The 13,828-nt window shown below is 37.7% G+C and overlaps 1 protein-coding gene across 1 annotated transcript in view; it reads right to left on the reverse strand.

Moving 5' to 3' along the window:
* Nucleotides 1-13,828, reverse strand: part of LOC124789670 (putative ammonium transporter 1) — a 307,206-nt gene that overhangs the window by 26,331 nt on the left and 267,047 nt on the right. Inside the window, exon 10 of the mRNA XM_047257109.1 lies at nt 5,582-5,680. Coding sequence (XP_047113065.1) covers nt 5,582-5,680 — 99 coding nt within the window. The remainder of the gene's footprint in view (nt 1-5,581; nt 5,681-13,828) is intronic.

A 13,828-nucleotide genomic window follows, 5' to 3' on the forward strand; every position in this document is an offset into this window, starting at 1 on the left:
CAAACTTGTTGCTAATGAGCTCCACACAGTCCTGCAAAGGCACCTTTGTAAATAAAGAACAACAATGAAACTTACTAAGAGATCTGATGACTGCAATCTAAGAGTTTTCAGGTGACCTATGAAATCTTCAGAGTTTCGAATGTGATGGTCAATTTTGTGATCTGCACACTCAATTAATAAACCAACAGGATGATTTTTCTTGTTTAGCTCTGCTAACACTTCATTTGTGAGGCCTCCTACTGCTGTCTCTGTGGAAAATGCTATATGAAGGCCAAAGTGAGAGGGAGTTAGCAAGTTCTGCTCAGTTAGGTGAGTCAGTATTCTATCATGGGCCACTTTCTCACACAAGTTTCAAAAGACTTGGAGGAATGATATATGTATGTAATTAAAAGTGGTTTGTAATCTCCAGGTTTGTTTATGGGGGTTAAGTCTTCTAGGAAATATACAATGAGTAATGTTGTGTCTTCTTTTACATGCTGTGTGGTTCTTCAGTGGATACGGGAGCGGGGAACAGATGTCGTTCATGAACAGAGAATTCAGATACTAATTTAGTCTACATCTAATTTCTAATAGTAAAAATAATACCCAATTTTGTTGCTGTATTTGCAGTGTCAGTTGCAATCAATAGATTTGAATGTAGCAATATATACAGATACAAAAGATTAATAAATATGTCACTCTTCAATACAATGTCTATGTAGAAGATGTTGAGCCCTATGAAAGTCTGTAAATGTTATTCAACTGGCAAACACAAAAAATGGGGTCAGTACATGAATGTTCAAACTTAAGTACATCTGCTGCTGGAGCTCTGGAGAGGGGATACATGCATCTCATTGGCAATGGCATAATCATTTGTGGCAGTGCCTTCATGCCATGGTGGCAGCTATAGGAAATGCAGTGGTATAACTGGCAGCACATATCTGAAAGTACGGCCAACTGGATCACGGCCAATACTACAAGTAATTGAATTACATAGATTGTAAGTGTAATATTATCAAGCCAGCACAAGAACTTAATAATCTAATAGAAACCATCATACCCAGCAGAATTGCTGCTTTTTAGTGACCAGGTAACTTTTGTAACCTCTTTAGGGGCTATATTTTTAAAACTAATACCTGCTGGTGATGCATGCAGTGACTGTACCAGTAAATCTAATGCATCCATATTTGGTTGTGTACTGGTGGTTGCAGTGTTTGTTGCCATTAGGAGAAAGTAATCAATGAATTTGGTGACCAATGATCTGAAAGTGTTACTATTTCTGCTAAAGCTATTTCCCATTTTGTTAGGGTCACTATGTCTGTTTGTGTCTTGTTTGTCTTTTTCCTGAAGTGTTTTATTTTTTGAGCCCTCCTGCCATACATGAGTTTTGTTTTTTTAGGACCAGACTGGAGGGTTTTACATTGTAACTGGTTGACTACAATTTGTCCCCTGAATCAGTTGTAGCTCTCTCTTCCTAGCACAATAAACTTCGATCCTAGAAGTTATCCATTCCTTATCCTTGCATCTTTTCATGATTCCTTTATTTTTGAGTGTCTTTAAGAAGGAGAGGAATTTTCCATTAATGTTGTTTGCTTTATGCATTTTTTCCCAGCATTCTTCTTGTAATTTCTCTATGAACACTGTAATCTAGTCATTTTCTATAATTAGTTGATAAAACTTTTTTTCTATGACACATCCCTATCTGAATAGTGTATTTTATTGTTAACACTTCACCATCATCTTCAGATGAACCATTGACTATTAATTTTACAACTAAATCATTGCAAATTGTTTGCTCTAAAAACAAACTTGCAACGTCTGTTGCACTAATTCCATCAATCCTTCGAGGTGTCTCACTGTGGAAAATAATCTAAAACTGGACATTAAATCCTTAGATGTTCTTGAATAGTCCTGTCTCATAGAAAATCAACATTAAAGTTTCCACAAATAATGATTCTCCAGCTAAAACTGCATAACTTTATGTAAGCTGTTTCTAGCTGCCAGAATGAATGTTCGGTGTGCACCAGAGTGTGCACTGACTTCAAACTTCTCCCTCAGATAAAAACTGTGTACTGAAATGGGAGTTGAACCTGGGTCATTTGCCTTTTGTTGGCAGGTGCTCTACCAGCTGAGCTATCCAATGGTGACTCATGACCCACCCTCACGGCTTTACTTCTATCAGTACCTCATCTTCTACCTTCCAAACTTTGCATCAGTTCTCTTGTACACCTTTCAGGACTAGCACTCCTTTCTTCCAGGTGAACTAGTCCCTCAAGGTACGTAGGAGAACTTCTGCAAAGTTTGGAAGATAGGAGGTGAGGCACTGGTGGAAGTAAAGCTGTGAGGGTGGATAGCTCAGTCAGTAGAGCAATTCCCCACAAAAGGCTATGTTTGAAGCCCAAGTCCAATATACAGTTTTGATCTGCCAGGATGTTTCTAGCTGTTAATGAAGTTTAAGATATTTCCTGTTAGTGGACTGTAAACTGTCAGTACTACAAGCATGTGTATTTCTGGATACAATATTGTGGCACAGCAAATCCAATGTACAGCTGTTTAAGAGAACATTTGTTAACTTGAATAGCCTGGGACTTAACTCCAGTTTTTGCCTATATAGCCCTTTAACCTTCCTTGTTATTGGTTATACAGTAGTATGGTATCAGATTATACTCATCAAGATGAATCTGTTCAATTTCAGTGATTTCCATGTGATTTTCTGATATGCACAACAAGTTTGCTGAAATTCCATCTAGCTTTTCATTTTCCTGAATAGATATGAAGAGTCGATCCTTTTTTTATTTATGAGGATTCTGATGTTTTCGTGGAAGACACTACATGTATTTTCTTCAGCGTCAGCCATAGTATTTTCTTGTACTACACTGACCGGCAAGAAAAACACAACACTTCTATTTCTTACAAAATCTGAATTTTATCTTAAATTTTTGACACTTTTATGACACTAATCCGCTATCTTATGATGGAATGTTGTGGTAAAGTCCCATCTAAGTGGCTAACAATGAAAAAAGAAAGACAGTTATAAACAAATTCAACAAATTAAGCCAGAGATGCACACTTCAAGAAAATTTTGAGTAAGCTCGTAAAGGTAGTGCTTGTCTGTTTTGATATAATACACTTCACACTTTACTAAACAGAACTCGGAGATGATCTCAGAGACCTCTGTTCACGTCTTCAGAAGTGTGTATTGTCACCTCTTGCACCAATGACGGCATTCAGTCTTCCCAGTATGCTACTGATTAGCGCGATAATGTCCTGCTGATGAATCATATCCCATAGGAGGACATTCTGTAAGTCCTATAGGGTCTCTGGGTAGTACTGATGGGCAATTCTTGCAACATGTGGGAATGCATTGTTAAGCATTAGTGTGAAATCATCACCAATAAATGGTGCAAAAGGCACAACATGCTCCAGATGGATTTCCTCCACTTAATGACGTGTGGTAAAGATCCTGTGCTCCACGAAGACCAAATCTGTCCTTCCTTGGAGCTGTATTGATTCCTGCCCACACCATCACAAATCACCCAGAAAAGATGTTGCGGATGAGAATACCTTTCCCCTGGCCTTCTCCAGACCCTCCCTCTTTTGTCAGGTGATTGGAGGCCAAATCGCAACTCACTTGTGAACAAAATTTGCTTCCATTGTTGTAATGTTGAATCAAGTTGTAATGTCCAGCCACAATGTTCCCTTGCAAAAAGTAGTTGAGCTGTGCAATGCTCTCTGGTGAGTTCTGGACCCATATCAGGTCTTCTGGACTGAAGATTGGCTTCTTCTAATCTTCAGCCTAGAATACCTGTTGGCTTCTTGCAGTCTTCTTTGAAAAGTTCTGCCACTGACATTGACCCCTCAAACATGGTGGAGTTGATTTCATGCTTCAGTAGTGGTGGTGTGACAGTTGTGGAGAAGTTGAAGTTGTAAGCAGTGGTCATCTCTCTCCAGTATTGCTCTTCCTGGTCTCCTTGCAAAGGCTCCAGTTTCCCTGTACCTTCATAAGTTTCTGGTAATTATGGAAGGTGTAGTCCTCAACATGACTGCAATGTAATGCATACTACACCCATCTTCCACCAAAGCAACAGCTTTCGAATCTTGTTCAGGGCTTAACAGTATGTTTACTCCAGAAAGCTGATCATGGCAATCACAGAAAGAGCATACAAACATTTGTGGTTGAAAGGGGAACAATTCAGGTTTCAATAATAAGCACTACAAGAGTGGGAAAACATTATTCGCCCACATTCAGTGACGTGTTTTCCAGATTGCATAGGAAAAAACAATTTAAGGCTAATGCACTAAGCAACCAACATTTCATTCTTTGCACACATAGCAATGCCAATAGCCTACTCTGTCTCAAAAAAACTGGCTGAAGTGCCTCACTTTGATTAAATAGATAATTACACAATGAGTACACATCATTTACTGGGTATTGTGTTTTTTGTGCATGTCAGTGCTGTAGTTATTTCAACTATAACTATATTTACTCTGCAGCTCAGTCTTACAGTTGAATTTGCCCTAAGAAAAGGCCAGTGAGCACACTGGAATTCACTGGGACTGGACAGATACTGCTTTGGTTACAGTGGATGCCTCTGGCAATTATCTATGCAAGTAGCATCTTACCAGAAGCATTCAGATGCAAACTTAGGTATACATTATGTGACCAAATGAGGGATGATGCATGTGTGAACATCATTCTTCCCTGAATAATTTTCCAAGCTTTGCATTGTGGGACACTTCATTGATTGCTTATCATGATGATCAAAATATGGCATGATCTTCACAGTCCAAACTGTTATCAGCAGGACAAAATTTGTTGCACTATAGTGAATTTTTAGCTCTCTGGAAAATGAGAACCACTGTTGGGGAAAACGTGAATGAAATCAGAAACAGTAAAAAAATTAGATGATCCTTTTCCAAAAGTGAACAGAAAGCAGGTGATATGAAATGCAACAATATAGGATAAAATAGATTGCTACTTACTGTGAAGTTGACATATTAAGTTGCAGACTGGCACAATTAAAAGACACTTACACAGAGCTTTTAGCCACAGCCTTCTTTAGCTAAAGAGCAACATACACACACCATTCATACTGATGAGAAAACGCACCTCATGCACATATGAGTGCTGACTCTACCTGCTTGGGTCAGAATGGCATCTTTTCCTACATTGTTGATATTTGTATTTGGAGTGTCCATTGTTTGATGTGAAATACAGTGTGTTGTTAAAAGTGCAGTTTTGTAAATAAGTTGTCCATTTTCAGCAAGCAATGCAGTAGTGCAATGGGCTTTCAAGTGTGACATGTAGCATGTTTTTCACATACAATGAATAGCAGTTTCCGATAACAATATATGTACTTTGTATTATATGCATTTTTCAGTTATCCATATAGTGTTGGGTCTGCAGTAATCCAGATAATCAAGACCTTCTGGTGTTGACATCTTTTCTCTCTGCTATTTCTGAAGCATTTTTTTCATAGATAAATATTCAGTTCCTGTTTTTAACTTATACTGAAAAATTACCATGTGTTTATGCTAAAGAGTATAAAGATTAAAACGACTAACTTAAGTTACTATACTGTTTCCAGTCAGCGGCACAAACCTGTTTTCTCAGCTTTAAATGGCAGTATGGCTCCAGCAGGCTGTATGCTCCATGCTTCTGGAGGATATCCAGCCTCAGCATGAAGTGCCACATCTAGACCTGGAATGAGGGACACTCAGTTATTCTCTCTCAACTCTTCGCTGGTAATGTCCCAGCCATACAGAGTAATTTATAGTGCTGAGTCACATGTTACACAACTAAATGAACAGTTTTTCTGCTTCAATTGAGAGAATAGTGAAGCTAATAAATATGTTCATTTGTTTCTCTTAGTATTCCCATACACAAGACTTTTTATTTCAAGCAATTTAGTTTTTTACATAGTATATAAATTGAAGAAATGTAGATAGATTACTATGTAACAGAAAGAACTAAATACTGGTGTCATATTATGACTGGCATGTACATGTTAATTTTCTTCTTGGTTTGTTACAAAATGTAAAATGATGACTGATTCTCTGGGATCTTTTCATTTTCTAAAATCAAGCTTGCATTCACCTAGGATCTCTTCAATTTTCCTCCCACCCTTCTATACACGATTCTAGCTAGCAGTTTACATGTATGGCATGACAGACTAACCATGTGAACTTTTTCATCTTTATCCACTCAGGCTTTCTTTGGTGATGTGATGATAAAACTTTAAAAAACCTGATGTTCAGTAACTTCGACACTATATCACAGACTGTTATTGACCTTTCAAATCTTATATCATTCACTGCTCTGCCAATCAATAAATCCACTATTTACTCCAAAACAATTTCCTCTTTCTTTTGTCAGATTTTGGGACTGTTCTTCTTCATTCTACACACCTTTAAAGTACTTCTGCTACCTATGTACCCTTTTCTTGCACTTAATAAGGAACCCTCGGTACCTTACATGTAAACAATTTCACTTTCTATTGCTCTGAAGTTTTGTTTCTACTTCCCATATGCTGCATAACTTTTCCATATGGTCATCTCTTTCTCATTATCTTTACATGAGGTTCTGCCCAAAATACTTCAGAATTTCATTGTATTGGTCAAACCAGTAACAGTACAACATTCTGCCACTAGATGTCTTGAGGTACACATCTCAGCTACTGAGGCATGAAGTTGTATCATCTTTGGCACATGCAATTTTGAGTTGTAGTGGTGCTTGTCAGCATGTGTTTCAGTGCTTCTGTGAATTGTGAAATGGAAAACATGAAGGAGCAACAGATTTGCATCAAATTTTGTTTCAAGTTGAAGAAAACTGCAGCTGAAACCCACCACATGCTGAAAGAGGCATTTGGTAAGAGCGCACTGAGTCAAGTAAGAAAATTTTAGTGATTAAAGCACTTCAAGGGAGGTCAAGAATCTATGGAAGACGACAAATATTCTGGTCAACCATCAGCATGCTCAACACAGGAAATGATCATGAAATTATGTAACGTGATTCACGAATACTGAAGGCAGACAATTCACAATGTTTGTAACAGACTTGGGCTGTCGTATGATACATGTCAATGAATTCCAGCCAATGAACTGAACATGAGATGAATTGCAGTGAAGTTTGTCCCTCGTCTTCCCAGCATTGATCAATGAAACATCAGGATTCAGATGTGCGCTGAGCTGCCACAAAGAGTTTGAGAGTGTCCAAAATTATTATCCAGAGTCATAACAGGTGATGAATATTGGCTCTACAGTTATGACCTTGAAACGAGGCAGCAGTCATCACAATAGAAAACCCCAACATCTCCAAGACTCTTGACTAGTTCACAGCAACATGAAGTCAATGCTGATCATTTTTTCGACATTCGGGAAATAATGCACAAGGAGTTTGTTCCACCCAGTCAGTTTTTCAACAGGCAGTTATACCGTGAGGTTTTGAGGGAAAATATTTGGCGCAAATGGCGAGAGCTGTGGAAAAAGAAAGACTGGTTGGTACACCATGACAATGCACTTGCATGCACCTTGCTCATTGGGAAGGAATTCCTGGCCTAAAACAACATGGAAATGGACCCTCAACCCTCCGTTCTTGCCAAAGCTAGACCTGTGCAACCTCTACCTGTTCCTGAAGATGAAAATCGCATAAAAAGGGTAACCTTTTGACTAAACTGAAGACATCAAAGTGGAATCCCAGTGGGTCCTGAACAGTCTTCACCATGCAGTCTTCCATGACTGCTTCCAAACATGGGAACAACGCTGGGATCATTGCACACATACCCAAGGGATCTACTTTGAAGTTAATGGAGGACATTAGGTGTAAATATAGTTTTCTGATTTTTACAACGAAATTCTCAAATATTTGGGTAGCACCTTGTATGTTCATCCCATCCATTCTGATTAAGCCTGTTTACATTTCATGTTAATTGGGACCAATGACCGTAGCAGTCTGGTCCCTTTAATCCCACAAACCATCCATCATGTTAATCCTACCACTAAACAGTGTACACTGCTGACTACAATGTTTTTGATTTCAGTTCACCAATGGTGTCCTATCCTGTTTTAATTACTTCCCACCTATCCTGTTTTAATTACTTCCTTCTTCATGAAATGTAAAATAATTTAGGATTAAAGATAACAATTCAATAAATAGTGGAAGCACTGGGTTAACAATAGACACATAAATAAGGCTGAGAATTTTGCTGTATCTGTGTGCACTCTTGATCTGAAGGATCAATGTTGGAATGAAGTACATTTGTACTGACAATATCAACAACATTTTTAATAATGAGTGTTCTGAATTTACACATTTTTGTGCTGCTCGTTGAGACTATATGTATGGACTGCAAACAGAGTCAGTTGCTTTCATTCCTTGTTCCTGTATAAAGATTAATGTATTTACCTTTTTGTTAATAAATAGTCTTAACATGGTGGCAGTCTGCAGTGTTAAGTGAAAAGAAGCGTGTTATTGCATTAAGTAGTGATTTGTGAAACTGGACATGATCTGACGTAAGACACCAGTGTTTGATGGAGATGACTACAGGAACTGAAGAATGTGAATGGAAATGCATCTGAAAATGAAGAAATATTATACAGGGCTATTACAAATGATTGAAGCGATTTCATAAATTCACTGTAGCTCCATTCACTGACATATGGTCACGACACACTTCAGATACGTAGAAAAACTCATAAAGTTTTGTTCGGCTGAAGCCGCACTTCAGGTTTCTGCCGCCAGAGCGCTCGAGAGCGCAGTGAGACAAAATGGTGACAGGAGACGAGAAAGTGTATGTCGTGCTTGAAATGCACTCACTTCAGTCAGTCATAACAGTGCAACAACACCTCAGGACGAAGTTCAACAAAGATCCACCAACTGCTAACTCCATTCGGCGATGGTATGCGCAGTTTAAAGCTTCTGGATGCCTCTGTAAGGGGAAATCAACAGGTCGGCCTGCAGTGAGCGAAGAAACGGTTGAACGCGTGCGGGCAAGTTTCACGCATAGCCCATGGAAGTCGACGAATAAAGCAAGCAGGGAGCTAAGCGTACCACAGCCGACAGTTTGGAAAATCTTACGGAAAAGGCTAAAGCAGAAGCCTTACCGTTTCGAACTCATTGATGGGGAAATGCTGCGCCGAGTGTGGGAGGAACTTGATTATCGGTTGATGTCTGCCGAATCACTAAAGGGGCACATATCGAACATTTGTGAATGCCTAAAAAAACTTTTTGAGTTTTTGTATGTGTGTGCAAAGCATTGTGAAAATATCTCAAATAATAAAGTTATTGTAGAGCTGTGAAATCGCTTCAATCATTTGTAATAACCCTGTACAGTGCCTTCAAGAGCAAAAATGAATTTGGATGATGCAGATACCTGGGACAAACAAAATCTGACAACAATGAACTACGTATATAGAGTGATTTTGTACAAACTACTGGAATTTGTGAGAGATAAGGAAACTGTGAGACAATGAAAAAGTTTGATAAATTATACACCAAGGAATCAAGAACGCTGCAAAATGTTTGTGGAAAGAAGTTGCACAACATGAGGTTGAAGGACTACAGTGACATGGCATCATTCTTCAGTATTTTTGGAAAAAAGAAAATAAACAAATTAAAATTAGCAGGCGCAAAAGTGATAGAAATGACAGGTAGAACTTACAAGAAAGAGAGATTCATATGTAAACATGTTAGGAGATGAATTACCAACAAATTTTGTGGTGGTGGTGGTTAGTGTTTAACGTCCCGTCGACAACGAGGTCATTAGAGACGGAGCGCAAGCTCGGGTTAGGGAAGGATTGGGAAGGAAATCGGCCGTGCCCTTTCAAAGGAACCATCTCGGCATTCGCCTGAAACGTTTTAGGGAAATCACGGAAAACCTAAATCAGGATGGCCGGAGACGGGATTGAACCGTCGTCCTCCCGAATGCGAGTCCAGTGTGCTAACCACTGCGCCACCTCGCTCGGTAACAAATTTTGTATCAGAATTTGTATTGAAAATAAAATGTGCTGTTTGCCTTTTGAAATCAACAGAAACAAAGCAAAGGAAACATTAGAGATTGTTCATACTGATTTAAATTGGCCTCACTCAACTCACTGTTTGTATGGGGACATATTTTAATATTTTATTGATGATTATAGTAAAGCACTGGAGTCTACACTATTAAATCTAAAAACCCATTTTATGATTGTTTCGTGGAATTTGTTCATGAAACTGAAATTTTAACTGGTAAAACTATTAAGCTGTGATAAAAAGAAAAAAATATTTAAATTAAATTGTTTATAAATTTATAAAACAGAAGGGAATCATTTCAAATATATGTCCTTCCTATGTGCAAGAATTAAGTGGTGGGCTGAAAGATATAACAGATAAAATGTGGCTATGTCATGATGCCTGTTAGCTGAAGGGAGAATAGACAGGAGATTTTGGCCCCAAGTTGTTTGTGCAGCTGCATACCTTAAAAACAGAATTTTAGCTAATACTATTGAAAGGAATTCTCTTTAAGGAATATTGTTTAGGAAGAAACCTGATGTTGAACATTTAAAATTGCATGTAAGTGGGTGTTTTGTGCATGTACCAGAACAACCGAGGAATCAAAAGTGAGATTGTTTTGATTAACAATAAAATTATCATTGCCAGATGTGATGACATTGTGGAAGAGGATGTCAGGTGTATTGATCTAAAGAACTCTTGTTCAGGGTGTGAACTTTTAGTGCTTCTGAATATAAAAGCATAGAAAATGAATCTGCAAATGAACAAATGGAAGACACAGGCATTAAAGGAACTGCTCCAAGTAATCATAAGAATAATCAAGAATGTGAGTTGAGAAAATCAACTAGAGACCATAAAATGCCTTATAGTTTTAATGTTATTACTATTCATTGCCTTTCAAAGCATTGTGGACTATCAACACTGCAGTAGTTTATATAAATGACATAACATGAGTCAGAATTTTGAAAACAAGCAGTGGATAAGAAAATTGAGAGTTTAAATAAAAATAAGAGTAGGAAACTAATAATTAAACCAGTGAATGTGGATTTTCACAAGAAACTCAGACAACACATGTAAAACAAAATTAGTTGTCTGGGGCTTTCACAAAAGTAATCATTGGTGATATTTCTTCAACACTAAAAATTTTGCTCTCATACATATTATAAGTATACAAAGACTCTAGCTAAGAAATAGCAAACTGAACATTGACAGTAACACCAGTGAAAGTTAATTTTAAATTAGACTCTGCACTTGATGCAAGTCATCATATTAGGTACCAAAACAGGATAGGTTTTTCCCCTTATACATTAGCTTGACAATATGGTCAGATATAAGTCATAGTGTAAACTATTTGAGTAGATTAAAAAATTGTTACAGTGACCTTGACTTTAAGCATGCTTTCCAAGTACTGAAATATTTGCATCTAACAAAAGCCTTGAAGACAATGTATGGAGGTACTGACAATATTGATTTGTAGATTGTTTTGCAGCTGTGGATTCGGCACGTGATTGTGTAAACCATGTCTACATCAGGTTATATAAGTAGATTGTTTGGAAACATATTTTAGAAATCTAAGAAACAAGGAAGAGTTACAAAATATTCTGCCTGTGCTGAGTATGCAGCATTGTTAGTTGCTGCCATTGAAACTAAGTTAATTCTAGATATTTTACATATTTTTTGATGCAAAGTCTGATGAGCCTTTTAAAGTGTATTAAGACAACTCCGGGGCAGTCAATATTGTCAGGTAAGGTACCTTTACTAAAAATTTGAAGTGGACTGAAGTACACTACCATTTTGTCAATGAATGTCATATGAATGGAATTACAGACTTTTGTAAAGTATGTCCAGGAAAAAATGTAGCTGACACTTTTATCAAATCCTTGGCTAAGATAAATTTGGAAAATTTTGAGGAATGTTTAATTTCATTATTAAGCTTTCTTAATATAAGTTGATTGTGATATAAACGTAAGGAGGAGTGTTGGAATGAGTGTAGAATATTGACAATGTCAAGGACTTCTAATAATTTTCTGTGTGCAGCTGGACCCTATCAACATTTTGCGTTGATATTTTGGCCCAGAGATGTCCAACCATCTTCAGTTGAGTAGACAACTACTGAAGAGCCCAGGTGCAGTTATCGTATTTATGCTGAATCTCATGCATGCAAAATGTGCTGGCACCTTTTGGTGTGCACATCTGGTGATGACATGTGCGGGACGGCTGAGTTGTTTGTGCTGCCCTTGGTGGTGGAAGTGAGAGATGATCTAATCATTGATTATCAAATGACCCCATCGATTCTACAGTGACTGGGTAATTTTAATTTTGGGTTTCCAATTTTTGTCCAGATGAAAGCTGTTGTGATTTATAAGATTTGTTCTATTTCCATCGATTCTTTCGTTACTGAATCCCAAAAACTGGAAACTAGATGTATTTTTTGTTCTATTATATTCCATTGAGTGTCCCATGAAATTATAGTGTTTGCTACTGCTGATATTAACTGTTGCTGAAAGCGGGTGTATCTTTCATGTTGTGTACAATGCTCCTAGACACTTCATGTCTTCTGCCCTATATATGCAGCACCACACTCGCAGGGAATTTTGTAAATGCATGCTTTTTCCAGTAGTAAGTCATCTTTAATGGATCCAAACAGGACCAAGCTCTTTGCTGACAGAAGATAATCTTGATTTTATTTTTCCTAAGTAATTTGCCTATTTTAGAAGACACGTCCCTGCATATGGAAGGTATGCAGTTGATTTATAGTTGTCATCAGTGTCATTGGTGCATTGCTTCTTGTTATTATAGCTGTGCATGGCCTTCCTTATTTGGCATGAAGTTTAGCCTTCTCTTTAAAAACATACTCCAATGTCCAATTCTGTGTGAAGGTCATCATCATCTGATATTACTTGCACCCAATGTATTAAGGCACTAAGAACACCAGTGGTTTGTTGGGAGTGATAGCAGCTAGATGCCTGGAGATATAGATCGGTGTGCATGGGTTTTCTGTACACAGAATGTCCCAATGACTCATCATTCTTACAGTGTACTAACACATTTATAAAGAGTGAGGTCTCAACTTTCTCAGTCTCCATTATAAACTTGATGTTCTCATGTAATGAGTTTAAGTTTAATGCTCTTCTTCTGCTGAACTACTCCTTGCTGTTTATCTCTGTCTTGAGGAATTTCCATGTCACACTCTGCTTTAATTTCAACTATTACACTTCATGGGATACTTATTCTCATTTATTCTCTTGAATTTTAGCTATCTTTCATCACTCCCTAGTTATTATATGAGTTTATGTTTGCACTTAGGTACTTTCACTCTCAGTTTTTGTGCAAAATTTTTTCACTGCAATAAAGAATTGATCAAGAAACTTCCTGGCAGATTAAAACTGTGTGCTGGACCTTTGCCTTTTGCGGGCAAGTGCTCTACCAACTGAGCTACCCAAGCATGACTCATGCCCTGTCCTCACAACTTCACTTCTGCCAGTACCTCGTCTCCTACCTTCCAAGGCAAAGGTCCCGAGTTTGAGTCTTGGTCCGGCACACAGTTTTAATCTGCGAGGAAGTTTCATATCAGCGCACACTCCGCTGTAGAGTGAAAATCTCATTCTGGAAGAATTGATCAACTGTAATGGTAAGTGAAATAAAGAGCCAATTTATTCTGAGTTCAATGTCTGTGGTTCAAACTAAACCACTAGCAAAAAACTGTTTAAAATTGATAAACATACCTCATGTTCAATGTACTTGTGAAGTAAAGAATACTATTGAGCTGGAATCTTAATTAGAAATAGAGATTAATGGAAAATGTTATACTGAAATATTTATGGAAAAAACTGTCATACCTACAGTACAGGCAACAACACA

Source organism: Schistocerca piceifrons, chromosome 1 (assembly GCF_021461385.2).
Source record: "Schistocerca piceifrons isolate TAMUIC-IGC-003096 chromosome 1, iqSchPice1.1, whole genome shotgun sequence".
Taxonomy (NCBI): Eukaryota; Metazoa; Arthropoda; class Insecta; order Orthoptera; family Acrididae; genus Schistocerca; species Schistocerca piceifrons.